The sequence below is a fragment of the Candoia aspera genome, chromosome 1, assembly GCF_035149785.1.
Source record: "Candoia aspera isolate rCanAsp1 chromosome 1, rCanAsp1.hap2, whole genome shotgun sequence".
NCBI lineage: Eukaryota > Metazoa > Chordata > Lepidosauria > Squamata > Boidae > Candoia > Candoia aspera.
The window spans coordinates 335,657,450-335,679,051 of record NC_086153.1 but is presented as its reverse complement, the minus strand read 5'-3'; the positions used below and the strand labels follow the sequence as shown (position 1 = coordinate 335,679,051).

At 46.7% G+C, this 21,602-nt stretch overlaps 1 protein-coding gene across 1 annotated transcript in view; it reads right to left on the bottom strand.

Moving 5' to 3' along the window:
* Positions 1-17,681, bottom strand: part of COMP (cartilage oligomeric matrix protein) — a 39,473-nt gene extending 21,792 nt beyond the window's left edge. Inside the window, exons 1-4 of the mRNA XM_063290840.1 lie at positions 17,606-17,681; positions 12,193-12,278; positions 3,592-3,643; positions 1,414-1,586 (exon numbers count right to left, since the gene is read on the bottom strand). Of these exons, the coding sequence (XP_063146910.1) occupies positions 1,414-1,586; positions 3,592-3,643; positions 12,193-12,278; positions 17,606-17,681 (387 nt within the window). The remainder of the gene's footprint in view (positions 1-1,413; positions 1,587-3,591; positions 3,644-12,192; positions 12,279-17,605) is intronic.
* Between the last annotated feature and the right edge of the window lie 3,921 nt (positions 17,682-21,602).

Genomic DNA, 21,602 nt, shown 5'->3' with positions numbered 1-21,602 from the left:
GGAAAAAGGGTCCTACTTTCTGGTGGAACTCTGCTTCCAGGACTGGGAAACCAGCAAAAAACTGGGACTGAAGATCTCATTCTACCTCATTCCATCCCATGCCAGGCTGCCATATGGGAATAGTAACACTGGCCCTTGAAAGTCTTCATGTCCTTTAATTGATATGAAGCTTTCTACTTCTTCCTCCTGCTACACTCAGGGGACTCCACAAGGATGGTCAAAAAAGTCAAGATAGTGGTCATGATCATTCATTTGAAGCTTCAATCATGTCATGGTCTCCATCTTGACTGTTTTGACCTCCACCCTACCCTCCTGGCTGCACTATTCTTAAATACCAACCCCAGGACCAACAGCTCAGGAGAATAATGGGTATGATCCTAAGCCTGCAGTCCTCAAGCCACTTTTTACATGTACTACCATTTTAAGGAACAAAGCACTTGAAAACAATACCCCAAGCCTAACTTGGCATAGTTAAAAGGGAATGAGAAATCCTATCCTGTGATAGTATGTGGGAAAGGCCTTGGGAGACTGGGCCCAGAGATACTGCCAAGGGAATGGTCAGATAAGAGACAGCATAGTCCACAGTGGGATAGTGGGCAGGGCAAGTGGTTCAGAAGGGACCCTCCCTCGTTTCTCAGGCTGTAAAGGAGATGGGGGGTGGGGAGAGATGTACTTTCAGACTTGCAAGATTGATGTCAGCCTCACAGGGTAAAGCAGATAGGAATCACAGCCAGATGAGCTAATTCTACTTTATTGTAAAGCTACATTAACAGCATCTTGCAAGTCTGAAAGTACAATTCTCCCCCGGTCTCCTTTACACCCTGAGAAACGAGGGAGGGTCCCTTCTGAGCCTCTTGCCCTGCCCACTATCCAGCTACAGGCTATGCTGTCTCTTATCTGATCGTTCCCTAGGCAGCGTCTCTGGGCCCAGTCTCCCAAGGTCATTCCCACATGCCATCACATACCCCCAAAAAGAAAAACTCAGAAAATTCTACCCATGCTCATTTCCATGAGTCTCCCCTCACAGTGCATCATCCCCCAGCCCTCTACAATCCATGTCCCCCCAACCCTTAAGAAGCCCTCTGGACTATAAGAAGGGGCCTTCCCCATTCTAGATCTTATTTTTGATTCATGCAAGGAAAAATACCCTCCCCACCAGAAGCCAGCCAGCTTCAGACATGTCCCCGGATCCTCTGAGATTCCAGACTGGACTTTAGGGGCAGAAAGGATTTCATTCCAGGGGACAGTCGGAAAACCGCTGTTTTCTTCCCAGGGATTCTGCTGGCTTGATCCAAGAAAGGCTGGATGCTGGAGTCTGACTCTGCAAAACAGCCAGCCAAGGGCAGGCCCCCTGTCCTCAGCCCTTTCTTCTCTAGCAGCACAGTCGACGTTCAGAGCACAGCCGACCCTGACCTCATTGATGTCAGTGCAGTGAGTCCCATTGCCTGTGTAACCCAGGGGGCAGGACCCACACTGGAAGCCGGTTGGTGTCCTGGTGCAGGTGACTCCTGGGAAGCACGGGTTTGGAGAACAGCGGTTCAGAGCCGTCAGACTGATCGGAGGGCCAATCGCTCCGGTGTTCATCCCTGGAGAGAGAAAGAGAGAGAGAGACTTGGCCACCTCCATCATCATCATCATCATCATCCCTCCCCCACTCCCACTCCCCTCTTCTCCCTTCTCCCTTCTCTTTCTCCTTTCTGGCTATTGCATGTCACTGATGTTCTCTTGCGTTTCCTGATTTTTGGAGGGGGACAGCAATAATTTCCCTTTAAATCAACAAATAGGCTATGCGCATAGACACTTAACAGACAATAACAAAAAAAATTTTTTTTTCCTGCCATTCAATCATGTCCAATTCTGAGAGACTACCTGGACAAGTCCCTGCAGTTTTCCTGGCAAGGTTTCACAAGTGGTTTGCTATTGCCTCCTTCCCGGGGCTGAGAGAAAGGGGCTGGCCCAAGGTCACCCAGCTGGCTTCTTACCCAAGGTGGGACTAGAACTCAGGGTCTCCCAGCTTCTAGCCTGATGCCTGAACCACAACACCAAACTGGCTCTGTAACAAAATTATAAACACTGGCAAAATTCCTGAGCAGTGTCCACCTTGTCCGTCTCGGGCTGCCAACTCCAACTGAACCAAACCTGGAAATGCCCTCCCCATATACGTCTACATGTGACACCGTTGTAATATGTCCACATACATGTCTACCTGTATGTCTGTATAGCTGCCAGAAGCCACACTCCAAAGAAAGAACCAGGACCAAAAAAAGTGTATATTAACTTGAATGAATATCAATTAAAATTAATTGTGTATAACACTTACTGATCCCCAGCTGCATATATCAAACAAACCGACAAGAACACACCCACCCACCTCTTCCCTCCCTTCAGCCAAAAGCAACCGGAGGGGGACACAGGACAAAGGTGCTGAGAGGGAAGAGGTGGACACTGACGAAAAGCCAGAGGAACCCATTTAAGCAATTGGAAAAAGGATTAAATACAGCAACAGGTAACAGGGATGTCCTCAGGGATGGGGGGGTCAAAAAAGTCATGATGGGGGTCACAACCATACTCTCAGCCCTTTGAGGTAGTCCAGACAAGAAACTAAAACCATGAGTACTAATACTATCCTTATTGTAAGGTTTCATTAACAGAATCTTGCAAGTCTGAAAGTGCTCCCCCCCCAGCCTTTATAGTCCAAGAAGGGACTATAAGGGTCCCTTTATAGGGATGGGTCCCTTCTGAGATGCTTCCCACATCCCCATTCCTTCTGTGGGCCCAGCTGCCTCTTATCTGACAGTTGCCCAGTCTGCAGCTCCTCCTCCTCCTGTCTCCCAAGGTCATCCCATTACACATACATTGCATGTTTAAAAATCAGGCTTTGATTGCATGGTTGTGGCTGCCATCTTGACTTTTCTGACCCCCCCCAAGACCCCTGGCAGGGAGCCTTTAATGGCACCCATTTGTAGCAGTAAGCAAGTCTGTAGCCTTTGGCGTTTTTGCTCATTCCTTCATTTTCAACCATTTATTCTTATCAGCAAATGTAAGGCACCTTCCCATGCACTCACAGCTGATTAGCGGGAGAGAAACACTGTAATCCTAAATGGAAATGCCTCAGTCTTTGGCAGGGTGGTATTTGCAAAGAAGGGGCAACATTCTCTATGGTTTTCAACTGAGTTGCTGTTTCCTCCTTGTTTATCCCAGATTACCATGAATAGTATCCTCCCTCTGATTGGCAGATATCCTGCTTGCTCAGACTCAGCCTGTGCCCAGATGCTGCTTACAGATGAACTGCCATTTATTAAAGCACACGTGGCTGGGTTTTGCACAGCAGCATGTAAGATCCACCAGAGCTCAACAGGCCAAGTTCCTGCTACACAGATGTACTTTACATAATTTTAGATACTATTAAATTTTGTCATTTTAGATATCATCACATTTTTGTAATTGTAGATGTGATCACGTTTTGTGTAATTTTAGATACTAGTTCACTTATAACCTTAGACCAGTGTTTCTCAACCTTGGCTGCTTTAAGCTGTGTGGACTTCAACTCCCAGAATTCCCCAGCCAGCCATGCTTTTCAGCTTGACTCACCGCAGGCATCACACTCCATCACAGTGTTTTTCAAGAAGGTGATCTCTTTGACCTGTGAAAATTGTAATTGGGAAAAAAAGTTCATAGACCCTAGTGACTGCAAAACCTGGTAATATTTGGAATGAGAACGAGCCCACGGGTTTTGAGGAAGGCCAGCAGCAAATGGAAAAGCATCAGCAGGATTGAACTCAGGGCTTGCCTCCAGGAGGTACGATTAAAACTCAGGGCCCCCATTTTGGTCCAAGGCTGCAGCTTGAGCTTTGAGTAGCACGGAGGGGGCCAAATATCCTCCCCAAAGGTTAAAGGCGTGATTGAAGAAGCTGGGAGGCAGATTAAGTGAAATCACTGGGAGTGTTTGATTGAACTGATGTACTGTTATGCTTACTGTCCAGGGATGTTACCGCTGTTCTCCCTTGTGAAGACCATATTAAAGCCTCCCCACCCACCCTCCTTTGGAGGGCTGCAGGTTTTTAGGGCAGCATTTCTCAACCTTGGCAACTTTAAGATGTGTGGACTTCAAGTCCCAGAATTCCCCAGCCAGCAAAGTTATTGAAGTCCACACATCTTAAATTTGCCAGGGTTGAGAAACACTGCTTTAGGTTGTAGGCTCTGTGTATACACACCAGGGTCAAAGTAACAGCCACAGCACTGATGGTCTGCTGCCAAAGGCCCTGGGTAGGCAGGGCCAGGAAAGGTCTATCTGGGACAAGAAGGACCAACTGTATGACATGAGAGAAGGACATTGCTCATCATGGAGGCATTTGAACAGGTGATCCGCGCTTTCCTGCACCAACTGAATTAACACAGTTGCCCAAATCTGCACAGCACACGCTGAGCCCCCAACCAGACCGGCCATGTTTTAGCCAACATTGTGCAAACCCAGGTTTTTGGTGTGTGTCATGTTCATCGTTCCAATGTTCTGGATACATCGTAACGTTTCGCATGTCAGTTTCCTGATCCGTGTCTGTCATTTGCTGAGAGAGGAATTTCAGCCGTGCTGGGCTGTACTCTCCTTCATGTTACTGAGGAATGTGTGTTTGGGTTATGGCATGTGTTCAAGGTTACTTTCCCAGGCTGATCTGTGTGGTTACCAACACCTGGGAGGGGGTGGTTGCTATGGTGGGGCGAGGGGTGGGATCGGGTTGGAAGCGAGGGTTTTTAGTTTGTATTTGGTGTGCTTTTGCTCATTCTCAGCTTTCTTTGTATTTGCACACTATTCTTTCAATAAATCAGTTTTCCTTCAGCACCTGTTTGTGAGACTGAGTCTGTCAGAATAGGCATCCATTACATAAAGCTGAGAATCTCAAAAACTTATTCCGCTAGCCCCTATCCAGATTCGTCTGTGAAGGGGAGTGCTAGCGATGAACAAACCGAGATTGCAAGAGATGGAGAGCGAGGCATCGAGCGAAGGGGAACCGGACTCCAAGCTGGTGAGAGCAGAGAAGGTACCCTGCAGCGACACTCCGGAGGGTCGGGCAGAAACCAACCCCAACCCGAAGGGGAAGGAGGGCCATCAAAAAGTACCAGAAACGACCAGTACTTCGGGCGGTGACTACCTCACTTGGGATGAGGACTCGATCACTGGGGCGACTCAAGCCTCCTGGAAGCGGCGGTACCCGCTGTCACCTATTGTGGTCAGAAAAGAGGCGCCTGAGGGGTCACCCACCCCTGACCGTATAAAGGTGTTGGAGGCAAAATTAGACTCGGTCGAATTCATGCTGAAAAAAATGTCAATGGGCTGGGGTTCGCCCGAAAGAGGAAGAGAAGGGTCCCACCACAGGCATTCCACCCCACTGTCACCCCGACCATCCCCCAGAGGGAGAAGCAGGGCCCGGCGTCGAGGAGAGGAGAGGGGCCCGATGGTGACAATTTCGAGATCCCCTCTGGCGGAGAGGCGCTCGCTAGGGGCTGTGCAACGGGCTGAGCGACCAGAAGCGGCGAGACCCCCACCCTTCACGGTAAAGTTCAATGGGGACCCTACCAAATTGTCCTTCTTCATAATTAATGCTAACAGTTATATGGAGGATTGGGAACAGGGGTTCCGGTCAGAGTGGGGCAAAATAAACGCCATTGCCACCAAGCTTAAGGGGAGGGCAGCCGATTGGTATGTACAGCTGTGCCAATCGGATGCTCCAGAGTTAGAAGACTTCAAGGAGTTCCTGTGGGCGTTACGGCAACATTTTGAAGACCCGTTAGCTCAGGAAAGAGCGAAGCGGGCATTAAAGGGACTGTACCAAGGGTCACGATCCGTGGCGGATTATGCGCTGGAATTTAAAGCACTGGCTGGGAAAGTGGAGGATTGGTCCCAATCCACGTTGGTGGAGATGTTCAAGGATGGACTGGAAACTGAGGTTCTGAAGTGGTCCCTAAGGCGAGAGGACCCAAAAACCCTGTACGACTGGATCCAGCTGGCGGGCAGCGCTGAGCATGCCCTAGAGACGTTTGCGAAGATCAGTGAGGGTTGGGAGATTTAGTAAAGGGTCCCGCACCCCGGCTCCTCCAGGGAGATCCAGCCAACGGACCTGGGAGGAAGAGAAGGAGCGACGCTATGCGAGAGGGCAATGTCCGCGGCGCGGAAAGGAGGGGCACCGAGCAGCGGCGTGCCCGAAGGGAAAGACCGAGGACCGGCCGGGAAAGTCATCTGAAAAATCCGCATTTCCTCACCGGTCCGCTAGACGGGCTGCCGGAACAATACCAGGACTTTGCAGATGTGTTTGGCGAAAAGGAGGCGGATCAGCTGCCGCCGCACCGAAAAACTGACTGTGCCATAGAGTTTATCCCTAATGCACAATTACCTAAACCAAAAATTTATGCCATGACCCAGAAGGAACTTGCAACGCTACGGGAGTTTGTCGACAAAAATCTGGCTAGGGGTTTTATTGAACCAGCCAATTCCCCGGTAGGTGCTCCTGTTCTCTTTAGACCAAAGAAGGATGGGACTTTGCGACTATGCACAGATTTCCGTGGATCAAATGCAGTATCATTTAAGAAGTTGGCACCCAAGTTTGTGGGTCCTTTCCCCATTGTGGATCAAATTAATCCTGTTACCTTTAAGTTGGATTTGCCACATAATCTTAAACGTTTGCACCCCGTCTTTCATTGCAGCCTGCTCAAGCCTTTCCACCAGTCAGATCGCTGGCACCCACAACCTGCACCTCCTGCGCCCATTATGCTTGATGGTCAGCAGCACTTTGAAGTCAAGGAAATTCTTGATTCAAGGCGGCTTCGTTCTACACTGCAGTATCTCGTCCGTTGGAAACATTTCCCTCATCCTGAGTGGGTCTCTGCCCGCGATGTTCACTCCCCTCTTTTAACTGCCCGTTTTCACACTGCTTATCCTGCTAAGCCTGCTCCTTAGTTTGGTTTCTTTAGTTTGTTTAAGGGGGGCGGTATGTCATGTTCATCATTCCGATGTTCTGGATACATCGTAACGTTTTGCATGTCAGTTTCCTGATCCGTGTCTGTCATTTGCTGAGAGAGGAATTTCAGCTGTGCCGGGCTGTACTCTCCTTCATGTTACTGGGGAATGTGTGTTTGGGTTATGGCATGTGTACAAGGTTACTTTCCCAGGCCGATCTGTGTGGTTACCAACACCTGGGAGGGGGTGGTTGCTATGGTGGGGCGAGGGGCGGGATCGGGTTGGAAGCGAGGGTTTTTAGTTTGTATTTGGCGCGCTTTTGCTCATTCTCAGCTTTCTTTGTATTTGCACCCTATTCTTTCAATAAATCAGTTTTCCTTCAGCACCTGTTTGTGAGACTGAGTCTGTCAGAATAGGCATCCATTACAGTGTGCTGGATGTGTAAAACAGGCCAATGGCTGAGTTCACACCTGTTTCTAAATGACAAGGTGGTCTGTTTGGTTTAATGTTGGGCAAAGCCAGGCATCTGCATTTGTAAACCATGGGTTATGGCTTTGCATCAGAGGCACCGGGAGGGTCAAAAAAGTCAAGTTGCTGGCTGTGACCTTGTGAGCAAAGAGGCTTCAATTGAATGGTCACAGCTGCCGTGTTGACTTTTGACCCACCTCCTTGGTAGACTCCCGGCTTAGTATGCTGGGTAAAACCAACCTACTGTGATTTACTAAACCATGTCTCCCACACCCATGGTTTAGCAGAGATGTGTGTGATTTCAGCCATGATAAAGTTGCCCGTATTGGTTCACCTGTGTGGCCATCTAGCACCCCAAGGGCCTCCTTATTCTCTTGTTGGAGAATAGAAATTAGCAGCTGCCAAGATGCCCTTGAGAAACCAAATCATCCCGTTTTCTCCAAATCCAAAGCTTCCATGTGTCCTGGGAGTACCACTATACTCCCATCCCATCATCCCCAGCCAACCTGGCCCCAGAATAACATTCCCCAATCTGGAGCTTTCAAGTTTGTCACACTACAATACCCATGTCGTATGTCGGATGAGACTTGTGGGAGATGTGATCTAACTGATCTGAAAGGCACCAAGTTGAAGAAAGGGTTTGACTGTTTGGCAAGGTAGCATCACCTGGCCAGCCTCGGAGGGCCTTGAGCATTTAAGTAGGGTTGGACCTGGCCCATTGTGGGATGGGAGCTGTCCTGTGATTGGCCTGCATTTTTCATTAACATCTGGAATAGAGGCTGCTCAGACAACCCAGTGCTTCCTATTTCCCCTTGCAAGCTGTGAGACGGCCAACTTTTTGCTCAAACCCCAACCAGGTAATTATTCTCCTCTTTTGTCACAGCAGGTGCCCAGGGCCTGTTAGACACAATCCTCATGAATATCTAACCGTTCCTTTCCTGATGCCTAAACTAAGCAACTCCGGGGGCGGAGGGGGAAAGAGAGGTTGCAGGGCTGTAAAACTTGCCCAACAAAAGCAACCCCTTGGTGAGCCGAATTTGAATTCCCAAGACTATCTTCGCCACTTGACAGATGGAGGAGGGACTCCTGGTGCTGTAAGTAATTAATAGGGACAATTTAAATAAACATGATGCTGTTTGTTTCGGTCCTGGCACCTCTTTTAACGTCCTCCTGCTTTGGTATCCATCCTGCAAATTCTAAATTAGCCGGCAATATAAGAATTTCAGAAAACAAGAGACCACTAAGAAATCCCAGGGCTTAGGGTTAGACTTTTTTTTTTTACTCCGTTCAATCGTGTCTGATTCTTGGAGACTGCCTGGACTAGTCCCTGCAGTTTTCTTGGCAAGGCTTTTCAGATGCAGTTTGCCATTGCCTCCTTCTCAGGGCTGAAAGAGAGTGACTGGCCCAAGGTCCCCAGTTGTTTTTGTGCCTAAGACGGGACTAGAACTCACGGCCTCCCAGTTTCTAGCCTGGTGCCTTCACCACTACACCAAACTGGCTCTCTAGGGTTAGATTGGGAAGTCACAAAATCAAGGGCAAGCCATTTCTATGAAAACTATAGCGACATGTCTAGGAAGTTAGCACAAGCTGAGGTTGATTCAGAGGCTTTAAAAGTTCACCCCATTTGAATTCAGAATATAGAATTGTTGGATTGTGCTCTGTTCAGTCAGACTGAAAGATGGGGGGGCTGCACAGTTAGGTAAAAGAAGGTGGCTTCGTCTCATCTGGCAAAAATGCAGACAGTTAGCTCTCCAGCACCATGTAAACAATTGCCATGCATTTGTTTTGCTTTGTTCTTCTTTGAGATCCTTAATCAATTCCAGACCTTGCTGGAGAGCGGGAGAGAGCAGAGGCAGGGGCTGGCTTCCCTGCCCCAGTTGTGGGGGGGCAGGGAGGCGGGGAATGTCATTTTCCAGAAGGACGAAGGCCACCTCCCTCTCTCCATGCCAAAGGCATTTGTTAGAAAGTTAAATTTTTAAAGACTGGGGATTAAAGAAGAAAAGGCGTGTGGTTAGAAGGAAAGGTGGGGGTTGCATTTAAATTTCCTTCTGTTAAAAAGGGGTTATGTAATGGAAAAAGCAGTGCAGAAATGGGCTGTGGGGGGGAAATAAAGAATTGCCTTGTTGGATCTTGATGAAGGTCCAGCTGGTCCAACGTTCTGCTTTCTACAGAAATCCCCCAACCTCAGATAGATTGTCCCTGTGCTTGGAGGTTCCACCATGCTAGACTTCGGTAAGATGACTCTTAACTTATCTCAGTTAAGAATTTCCCAGCACAGCGGTAGTCTATCTACAATTAGCATAAACTAATTATGGACATTCTCTCTGGCTGGGGAATTCTGGGAGTTGAAGTCCACACATCTTAAAGTTCATGAGATTGAGAAACACTGGGAAAAAAGAAATGTCCATAACTGGTATATGCTAATCGTAGATAGATTACCTCTTTGCTGGGAAATTCCATACGAACCAAAAGACATTCCTACATACATACACATGAAGTGTATGGCTGCCAAAGCAGTCCCTCCCAAGAGGTTCACAGTGGGATATGATGGAGAAAATCATCCCCTTTTGTTTTTCTCTGAGGTTTGATTATAGGAGGTACACTGCCTCTGAATATGGAAGCTCCATGATTAACCCTCGTCATAGGAGCCATGGGGGGAAGGGGGAAGCCTTGTTCACAGACAGCATCACATAGAGTTGAAGAAGATCTCAAGTGGTAGGACTAAGAAATTGTAATTGGATGTGGGAAAGGCCTTGGGAGATGGGGCCCAGAGACGCTGCCAAGGGAACGGTCAGATAAGAGAGGACAGAGCTCACAGATGGATAGTGAGAGGGGCAAGAGGCTCAGAAGGGACCCTCCCTCGTTTCTCAGGCTGTAAAGGAGACCGGTGGGCGGGGGGAGATTTGTACTTTCAGACTTGTAAGATTCTGTCAATGTAGCCTTACAATAAAGTAGAATTAGCTCATCTGGTGGTGATTCCTATCTGGTTTACCCCGCAAGGCCAACAGAAATGGCCCTGGGTGCTGGGAATTGGGGTGGGGGGTGACTGGACAGGATCTTCCCAGCATCCTGTCTCCAGCCCTGCCTCTGGAGCACTCCCCGGCCGCTGCCCAGGACTGCTGCAGAGGCCGACTTTATTTAGGACAAAGCAGGAGAGGAAAGCAGAAAGGGCAGGCCACCTCCTGCCGGCCCCTGCTGGCCCCTGTGCCGCACAGAGTTTGTCCTGGCACGCGGGGTCTGCCCGTCTGCTTTTCCAGTTAGCTGGCAGGGAGAGGCCGCAGCCAGGAGTGGGAGGAAAGGCAGGCGGGGAATGTGGTGTTGCATAAGAGGCAGGCGGACGGAGCAGGACCAGGGAAGGCCATTTCCCCCCCTCCTTCTGAGAGCGTCTGGCAGGGGCCAGGCACCTCTTGCACTGAGACATCTGCAGACTGAAGCAGAGGCTGGTCGAAGATCTCCAGCTGCAGCCAGGTGCCTCCCCTCCCACATGGGAGCCCAGCAGCCTCCCTGATTCAGAGGCCTACAGTCGCCCAAGGCTCCATTTGGGGTCCTCTTTTCCTGCAGGGGCCCGCTGAGTGCTTCAGGCAAGTCCATGAGCAGCACCTGAAGGCAAACAGCCCTCCTCCAGTGTCAGCCTCGGAATTTTAGCAGTCAGAGGTAAACTGCTCCTGCCCATGGAGGTTCCATTTAGTACACACAGCAAATGGCTGTTCCCTTTTTTTCTTTAGCCAGATCGTGGAGGCAAAAGGTTTTGTTTCCCCTTTGCAGGAGCCTTATGCCTCTTCCCAGAGAACAAGCTCTCAATTTCTTCGGCTTCTATTCTGACGGTATTGCAGTCGGGCATCAAATAGCCTCAAGAAAAGGATGCATGTTTGCACCCTAAAAATTACTCAGTGGAAAAATTCAGGGAGGCCTTTTGTTTGATTTGCATAAGACTAATTAACGAATTGCCACTGAACTCTGTCCATGCAAATACTTTGCTTGGTTACTGCTAGCCCCTTTTCTGGGACTCTGCCAGGCAGGGATGTCTGCAGGGGGGGTCAAAAAAGTCAAGATGGCAACCACAACCATGTAATGAATCCCCTCCTTTTTTAAATGGGTGCCACAATGCACATATAAAAGGGGGGGCTTCAATCACATGGCTGGGGTTGCCATCTTGACTTTTTTGACCCCTCTGGTGCCGTACATACCTTGAGGCATAAACCTCCCAAAATGGCCAGCATTTATGCAGGCCCCCCAGTCGCCAAAAGGAGCCCAGGTTAAGTCTAAGGTTGGCACACTTTCCAAATGAAGCTATTCAAATGATGCTTTGTGTATTTTTTTTTAATTTTTTATGTTGTGTTTTTTTCACCTATTTTTTTAAGTACTTGTTATGTATTTGGGTTTTTTTTTTGACAATGTGTGTATGTTTGTGTTTTGTTCCCTTCTGTTAAAGAAAAAATAAAATAAAATATAAAGTAAAGTAAAGTAAAAAGTATTGTGCTTGGGAAACATGTTAAACTTGGTCCGGGCTAACTTTCATTTTCTTGTCTCATTTGCTCATCGCTCCCTCTTTTACATGAACGCTGCCGATGACTCCTTTCAGCAGTCAGGTCCCATGCTCTCTGCGCACCCAGCCACCACGTTTCCCCCGACCGAACACCCAGCAAGCAATGTTAGAGGAGGGGATTAATTTCTTTGCTGCACCACTGAAAATGCATCAGGTTTGTCCCTGTTTTGTTTCTGCTGCAAAAAAGAATGAAAGGTTTTGCAAAGAAGGGACTCTTCTTCCTTCTTACCTGCTGTTTTAGCAGCTCTCTGATTTCTCTCAGCGCCTTGTTGGTTTCCTTCATCTCGGTTAGCATCTGGGGTGAGAAGTCGCCTCCTAGAACAGAAGGGGAGCGCTAGGCTGAGTCGGGCCAAAAGCATCTCCAACAGCCTCATCTCTGCATATTCTCGTAGGGCCAGAGGGTGGAATTAAGGCAGTCTTCGACTTACAACCGTTCATGTCATGAGTAAGGATGGCGAGCAGGGGGCTCCCACCCAGACTGTCAAGCGCATGCGTAGCACTGAGGAACTGTTCAGCCATTCAAAGAGACACAGATCGGGACCGCCTTAACCCTTGGGGTTTATATGGCTGGGTTTTTCCCATGCTTCCTCAGTTTGTTAGGATTCTTGTTAAGTACTACTAATAAATATTAGAGACCAAGTCATTGTCTCAGTGTGTTTCCTGGTAATCAGGACAGTTCATTTAGCAACGGTCCGAAGTTACAACGGCCTTGGAATGGGTGCTTTACAGTCTGTAAAGCACTTCCAAGTGTCACAAAACGTCACACACCCCCAAGGTCACACGATCACATTTCTGGTGCTTGACAGCCGGCTCATATTTACTACCAGCTGCAGAGTCCTGCAGTCACGTGATCATGCTTTGTGACTTTTTTGCTGCTTTCGGCAAAAAACGCCCATTGGGGAAGCGGGATTCGCTTAACGACCACTGTAAAAAATGATGGTAAAATCAGCTCTGGTCACATGGTGATTCAACTTACGACCTCAATGACTTACGTGGAAATTCCTGTCCCAATTGTGGTCATAAACTGAGGACTACCTGTATGTCTCTTGCAACCAATGTATCCAGAGGGCACCAGTTAGAGAAGGCTGAAATTTCAGCCAGGACTTCTTTTTAAAATGTTTAAAAATTCTGCTTCTCCCTTTTTTTTTCTTCCTGATGAGAGTAAAACACCTGAAAAGGGCTTGGGTTGGGAAAATATACATATTTGCCCAAGCCCTGTTGAAAAAAATATCACTAGCACTCCATCCCATCGACGTACTTCGGATTCTAGTTTGATGAGATTTAATTATCTGTGATTGAATTTATAGCCCACCTTTTTGTGTAGAACAACAGTGTAGTTTACAAAAATTTAAAAATAGACTGAGATTTATAGTTAGAGTTAATTAACCAAATTAGAAGCCAAGGGTGGGATTGTATTCAGCAACCCTATTTAATAGGGGGCTAAATTCCCACTTCCATTATAAGGGTGCATTTGCACAACGCCCTAGAGAGGCTAAAATAAAATGGGGCAGGTTGTGGTTCAACGTAATGGGGGGACTGAGACATTTTCTTGGAGTGTTGTGTGACGCTGGCTCTTACTAAGCCGTAATATAGTTTAGGCCAGTGTTGTTCAACCTCAGCAACTTTAAGATGTGTGGACTTCAATTCCCAGAATTCCCCAGCCAGCATGCTGGCTTGGGAATTCTGGGAGTTGAGTCCACACATCTTAAAGTTGCTGAGGTTGAGAAACACAGGCACACTGTTGCATGAGAAAAAGGTCACTGTGTTTTGCTAATCCGGCTTGAGGTTTTAATTCTTGTGTGCACCCAGCCTAAGAATGGTGAGATAAATCAGATCAAAGCTATAACAATGTCACAATTGCAGTTGTTTATATAATTAATAAACAAACAAACAAATAACTTGTCCAGCGTCCTGGTTCTCACACTGACCGAGTAGACAGAATCAGGTGCTAAGGTGATAGTCTTCCTCTGTTACAACCTCTGAGAAACTGATAGACTGCTACTTAATATGGAAGTTCCATTCTTAATAAATAACTGCTAGACATCTCCTCTCTTCTCCATCTATCTAATCTCTTTCCAAAGCCATTTCAAGCTCTTGCTATCCCCACATCCTGTGGCAGAGAGTTCCACGGAATACTGCATGAAGAACTGAAGGGCTTCCCTTCTGTCTCTGTTTACAGGCAATTTAAGCTGATAAACCTCAGGGCCTCTATTACAAAAAGACACATCCACATCTCCTTCTCCATGCTGGGGGGTTTTTTACACCCCATCCTGCTCCCCTCTATCGCTTGCCTCCCCGCCAAGCTTTAAAGCCTCCCAGAGCATGGTTTTTCCTCGCCAGGAAGGCATATAACTTGCCGCCATTTTGGGACTTCTCTTCTGCATCTTTTCTGGTGCCATAACAACCGTTTTGAGATGCTGGGCACAGAGCTCTGCACTCAGTGATCTTTGGGGTCCCTAGCTGCAATTCAGGGATTCAGAGGTGGGGGGAGGTCTGTGTGCACACAACTAATTGCCCTATATCAGTGTTTCTCAACCTTGGCCACTTTAAGATGGGTGGACTTCAACTCCCAGAATTCCCCAACCAGCCTGGTTGGGGAATTCTGGGAGTTGAAGTCCACCCATCTTAAAGTGGCCAAGGTTGAGAAACACTGCTCTATATAAGTAGTTTCAGCAACCCCAGTTAGATTTGACAGTTTTTATCCCCCTGACCTGCAAGGAAAGTGGCCCAGGCGTTTATTTGCCTTACAAGCTGCTTCCATTACAACAAACGCCTCCCTGTAAAAGCCACCTAATGCATTGCCCTTCTTCTCCAAAGCTCCTGGAAGAGGCTGTTCCTCTCTGCCTCAAAAATGCAGAGCCTCTCCTTGAGGTGCAGGGAGGCGGTGGCGCTCCATCAAGGTATGTACGTATGTATGTATTTATTTATTTACTTATGGATTTGATTTGATTTCTATAGCCGCCCATCTCAGCGAGTGACTCTGGGCGGCTTGCAACAATAAAACCATAAAACAATTAAAACAATTACAATTAAAACAGTTAAAATATAAAATAAATACAAAATAAATATATTTATATCCCGTCGTTTCTCTGAAAGCAACAGGCGGCCGTGGACACAGGGCCGCTCCAAATGTAATCCCCACAACAACCCTGTGAGGGAGGCTGGGCTGAGAGAGAAGGTGTTGTCCCCCAAAGGGAAGCAAGAAAGTGAAGCATTTACACCCAGAACTACATGCCCTCAGGTTCCCATTACTCTGTTCCTTTGGTTTACCATATTGTATTAACTCATTTGGTTAGCCTGCAACTGCAGAAAATGGATTAATTTAGTAACTGGGTTACATGTGGTGTGAACGTTACCCAGAGAGTAACGCAGAGAGAAAGCCCATGGTCACTCAGAATTTTTTCATCAACTGGGGCCCTGGGGCTTGGCCTCCCCCACCCCCCCAACACTCGATGGACATGGTTGTTGGTTTATTGCAAGCCTGGGGCGGGAAGGAGTTGACAACGCTGCAAACTCAAGTCAGGAACCCTAAGCGGGGAAACATCTTTTTAGATGACCAGGATTGTACAAACTGAGGCTTGTTCACACAAGACAATACATGGGAGGAGAGACATTTTCTGCATTTGTGCAATATCAAGAACCATAAAATACTAGGCCACAAATCCAGAAAAAACTAGCCAAATAATGAAAACAAACCAAGCTTAGCAGTCATGAGAGCGCAACACTCGGTTTATTTATTTATTTATTTGTCATATTTTTATTACCGCCCATCTCCCCCACTCAGGGGACCCTGGGTGGTTTGCAGTTGCCTTGGCCAAGGGTGTTGTGTGAACGCAGCCCAGGAGGGAGATGAAGTTTGTGGGGCTTTTCAAATGTTGGCAACTGCTTATGACTGATAAAATAATTCCATTGCCTCTTAATTGAAGTGTTTAAGCCAGTCTTCCTGGCAAGGGATCCCTCCAGAGGTACTGGAATTAAAATCCCAGAATAGGCATAGGTAAAATTTCTGCAGCCAGATGAGGACAGTCGCATCTATGCTCAGCCTGTGTATTTGCAAATAAACACATATTTTGCAAAACAGCCCTAGGCACCAATTCCCTCCCCTCAACCACCCCCCAGCCCTGGTAACTTCAGGCTCAGAGAAGCAGGAGGGATATTAACAGTTTCTCAGGCACACATTAGACCTGATGCTAAAAGGCCTCCTTTGAAAGAATTTATTTCTTTGCAGCACCTTTATTTGCACAATATGTTTAACCTGGTTCTGAACTAGACCATTGATCTGGGTTTGTGCCTGCGTAACGTACTAAAGTCCAAAGAAACTCAAATTAGCAATAGACAAAATTAACATGGTAAATACGCATTGCATCTGCTAGATCCGTGTTTCTCAACCCTGGCAACTTTAAGACCGGTGGACTCCTAAGAATTCTGGGAGTTGAAGTCCACCCGTCTTAAAGTTGCCAAGTGTAATGAATGCCTCTCCCAAATAAAGTACTCAGACTCAAAATCAAAGTTTAAGTTCTGATTTTATTAAGGATAGAGTGCAAACAGAAAGAAAGCTGAGAATGAGAAAAGCGTGCCTAAAGTCAAACTAAATAGCCCTGTTACAGAGTCCCCCCCCCAATCATCTCAGATCCACATTCCCAGGTGCTCCTAACGAGTTCTGCTGATCAATGGGCAAAAAGACCTTGACATCAAAAGATAACCCAAACACATTCCTGCTTGGCACAGTGAGATACAACTTTCGGTACAAGGTTTATCAGCAGCTCCCTCCCAGCCAGGAACGCGCGTCAATGCTCTGGCATGCAAACCGTTACGATGTATAAACACATTGAAACGATGAACATGACACCAGGGTTGAGAAACACTGTGCTAGATCTTTAGTTTCCCTGGTTGCGTGAAGACAACAGTCAATAGGGAGCTGATATTCACTGATATTCACTTTTCCTCTCTTGCCAATTTCCAAGGAACACTGCAGCCAAACCTTGTAGCAGTGAATTCCGTAATACAGAACTATTCTGCCCACGAGAAGCCGTCAATCCTTTGATGATGCAGCTCATGAGATAGAAGCAATCTTTTTAGAAGCAATCTTTTTCTCTGCTTCCCATTTCTAGATTTCATTAAATTCTTATTTCTGCCCAAATCTGGATTACTTTCCTAAATTTTTGCAGGTGGGCGAGGTGTAGAAAGAGAGAGAAATTTTACAAGAATGTGTAGTTGTATATAATTGTTAATCACACATACGTAGTAGTACATAGTTGCTCACTAGATATATACAATTAAATATTGTGTGACCATAAAGTGTAACAATATTACATGATCGAAACAAAAAGTTTAACCTCAGACACAACCTGCTGCATAAGGCTTCTGCTGGACTTTTAAAAAAAAAAAATCATGAATTTAGATATTGGCTAGAGACTCTACAGTCTAATCCTTTAAATCCATTTGCTTGCCAGCTTAAACAGTGTCTATAAAAACTCAACATTAATGAAAAAGGGCAATGGAATTTTATAAGGAAACGAGCATGTGGGTGGAGGAAAAAAAGCCAACAAGAAGGAAGGACAGATCTTTAGTTCTCAGCCTGGAAATCTGAAATCGATTTCTGAAATTAAGCCCTCCTGTAAAGGGAATTGAATTCCACTCACCTCTCCCACCAGGCATCTGACCTGATGCATAAGTGATGAAGCCCAGCAGGCAAAGACAAACTCTGACAGGACTCATTCTCGGAGCTTATGAATCTAAGGGTGGCCCTGCACCTTTTTATATATTCTCTCCCCCCTCCCCGTCTTTTTTTTTAAGCAATAAGCTATGGAATTAGTTAACCTGAAAAGTTCACCTCTGCTGCCCCCATCAAGCATTTGCGGTTTGCTATTTATGAAGCCCACATTCCACTCAACTGAAGTTCTCTCCCTTCTGATGCTGGAGACGTCATTTCTGGCCCTTGGGGTTTTTTGGGGTGGGGGAGAAAAAGAGAGACAGAGGCATTTGTTAGAAAAATAAACAGAATGAGAAAAGCATTAGGAAAACGGCCTGCATTGATTATACAGGGCATGTGCAGGGAAGGGGGGGGGGAAGAGTTCCGTTTGCTACCGCTTTTCAATTCCATGCAGAGAGATCAAGGAAACTCTTTCAGAATTAAAGCAGATTCTTTTATATAAGGAGGTTTTTCCTCCCCAAATAACCCCACTCGCTCTCTGCTCTTCATCTGCTCTGTTTCGGGATGGGTTGACCTCTTGCGTCAAACTGCCTGGAGTAAAGAATGGTAGTTTATGGGATCCTTCTCTTAACAGGTCCTACATACAAGGCATCTTCTGTCTGAGTAGCCCTGTAAATCAGTGTTTCTCAACCTCTGCAACTTTAAGTTGGGTGGACTTCAACTCCCAGAATTCCCCCAGCCAGCATGCTGGCTGGGGGAATTCTGGGAGTTGAAGTCCACCCATCTTAAAGGCGCCATGTTTGAGAAACACTGATGGAGATCATAAAAGCATCATCTTCCTCAAGCTGCATCTCTGGAATGAGAAGCTACTGAACATCCTTGGGTGTTAGACCAGAGAAATTCAGTGAGGCCAACAGGCCTCCTTGAAAAATGGTTTGTGGTTAGGGAAAGGATTGAGCCCGATAATAGGGTGGCGTGATCTTTTGGGTGGTTGCAGAGCAGGGGTGCAGGGTATGGTCAAAAAAGTCAAGATGGCAGCCACTACAGCATGATAGAAGCTCCACCTGTTACATTATATTTTTATATAATATATACGTGTTACATTGATTAAAAAGCCACCTGTCCATTAGACAGCCATTTCAAGAGTGATGTGCCAACATTTCTACCAGTTCAGTGTCAAGAATCACAGAATGGTGGAGTTGGAAGAGACACCAAGGATCATCTAGTCCAACCCTCTGCTATGTGCAGGAGAACCAATTCAGCCATCCCGGAGAGGTGGCTGTCCAGCCTCTTAGAGATCTCAGAAATGGAGAACCCACAGCCTCCTTAGTCTGGCACAGATCCTACCCCAAGGAAGTTTTCCCTTACATTATACCAGTTTTTCAACCTTGGCAACTTTAAGACGGGTGGACTTCAACTCCCAGAATTCCCTAGCCAGCATTTTGGATGGGGAATTCTGGGAGTTGACGTCCACCCATCTTAAAGTTGCCAAGGTTGAGAAACATTGTATTATACTGTTATTTCTGGTCCTTGTTTCTCTGGCCATGGAGAAGGTTCCTGACAATGCTCCCTATTACATTATATTAGGTACCTGAACCTTAATATTATGTCTCTCCTCCTCTTTTTCTCTCCAGGATGAACATCCCCGATTCCTAATTCCTACTGAGACGTGTCTGAAATTTCTAGCCATGACTGCAGATGTAGTTTAAGTCCCTAATTCCAGCCATTTCCCAGTTCTTCTCCTCAGCTGGTCCTCCAGAATTAGCGGATGATAATATTAGACCATTTCTATTTTGGCGAGGCTTAACCCTGGCAGTTTTCTCAATGATTTTACTGTCCTTTAGCTTCCAAGACCTCACCAGATACAAAGTAGGATGGACAGAGCACTCTAATTTTACCCCGGGATGTAAAAGAAATCAACTACAGATTCCTTTTAGATGAAATGGCTGAGCTGCCAGTAAGAACGCTGTTGAAATGCCTGGAATTTGCTAGTGCCTCTTCTTGGCCCTAACATTTTAGGAGAACAAGATGCATCAAAATACGTACATACATACAGGTAGTCCTCAACCTATGACCACAATTGGGACCAGAACTTCTGTTGCTAAGTGAGGTGGTTGTTCAGTGAGTCACGCCCAATTTTATGACCTTTTTGGCTGTGGTCATTAAGCAATCACTGCAGTCATTAAGTGAACCGTATGGTTGTTAAGTGAATCCGGCTTCCTCCATTGACTTTGTTGGAAGCCAGCTGGGAAGGTCAGAAATGGTGATCACATGACCCTGGGACACAGCAACTGTTGTAAATACATGCCAGTCACCAAGCACCTGAACTCTGATCATGTGACCACAGGGACACTCTGATGGTCGTAAGTGCGAGGACCAGTTGTAAGTCACTTTTTCCAGCGCCATTGTAACTTCAAACGGTAGCTAAACAAATTGTTGTAAGTTGAGAATTACCTGTAGGTAGAAGTTACATATAGTGGCCGTGCAGATCTGATATAATGGTGTGGTTAAGCTTTGTGGCTTGGCCTAGGGAGACCCGGGTTCTAGTCCTCACTTGATCATGGAGCCCACAGGGTGGCTTTGGGTCAAACTCCATCGTGTAGCCCAGCCTACCTTGCAGGGATGTTGTTTTGGGGAATGAAATGAGGCAACATTGTGACAGCACCACTTTGATAGGTAAAGGTATCAATCCTGTAATGGAAAAGCCAGGCAGGGGATAACTAATGTTTTAAGCCGCTGCGTGTGAGTTGGGTGGCCATATAAATTTATTAAATAAAATAAACGAACTATTCTGTGCTTTCCTACCCCCCACCCCCTATCTCCAGATGTCCTATGGGAACAGTCCCAAAAGTTTCTCCATATTGGTTTTTTTTAATTGGTTTTTTTAAAAAACAGGTCTTTAAATATTTATACAGCCTCTTTGGAAGTTTATTATCCTGAAAGGCAGGAAATGAATAAATTGCAACAATGCAATGGGATAATAGGGTAGGTTACTGAGTGTTGTGTGTGTTTAATTCCCAACTAACAACTGCTGCATAAAAGAACATCTTCACAAAAACAGAATCATTGGGTTGGAATGATTCTAGTCCAATCTCTTGCCCTGGTAGGAATTCACAGATCCTCCCAGACAAATGGCTCTGCTTGGAAATCTCCAGTGAGGGAGCCCCATGACGCCAAGAGGCAGGCTGTTCCCCTGCTTCGCAGCTCTCGCAGTCAGAAAATTCCTCCTTATTTTGAGGCTGGATCTACACCCCTGCGGTCCCGGGACAGCCTTTCAAGAATTGGAAGACTGTGATCATGTCTCGCCTTCGCCGTCTCTTCTTTAGGCTAAACTTACCCAGTTCCTGGAACCGCTCCTGGTCCAGTTCCTGGAACCAGTCCTCCAAGCCACCACCGTCTTTGTTTCTCTTCTCGGTGTCCTTTCCAGTTCCTCAGCATCCCTCATGTATTGCGGGGACCAAAACTGGACACGATATTCCAGGGACAGACTGACCAGTGCAGCAGAGAGCAGGACTGGCATGTCCCATGATTTCAACATTATGGTATTGGCGTAGCGCAGGATTGCATTGGCTCTTTTGGCAGCTGCAGCACACTGCTGGCTCATGCTTGATCTGTGGCCTACCAGGACATCCAGATACTGGTCTAGGGCAGAACGAAATTGCAAATTTGCTTCTCCATACCAGAAATTAGAGACCAAAGTAGTGGAGCCGGCCTTGTTCTCGTTTTCCAGAAGCAAACTCTGATTGGCTTCTGATGGAAGAAGGATGCTGGTCTTACCCAGCCGAGCTCTAGGAACTCGGTCTGTGGCAGCTCCGTTGACGTTCTCCATCTGCCCTGCGTGTGGTCTACTTTGAGGGATCCTACTTGGCTGCTGTTGAAAACAGGACTTTGGTTAAAGGAGACGTTTGGCACTGTTCGGCAGGGCATCTTCAAACTTCTGAAACGGTTAAGTTTGCATGCAAAAATATCAGAAGAATGGGAAATAG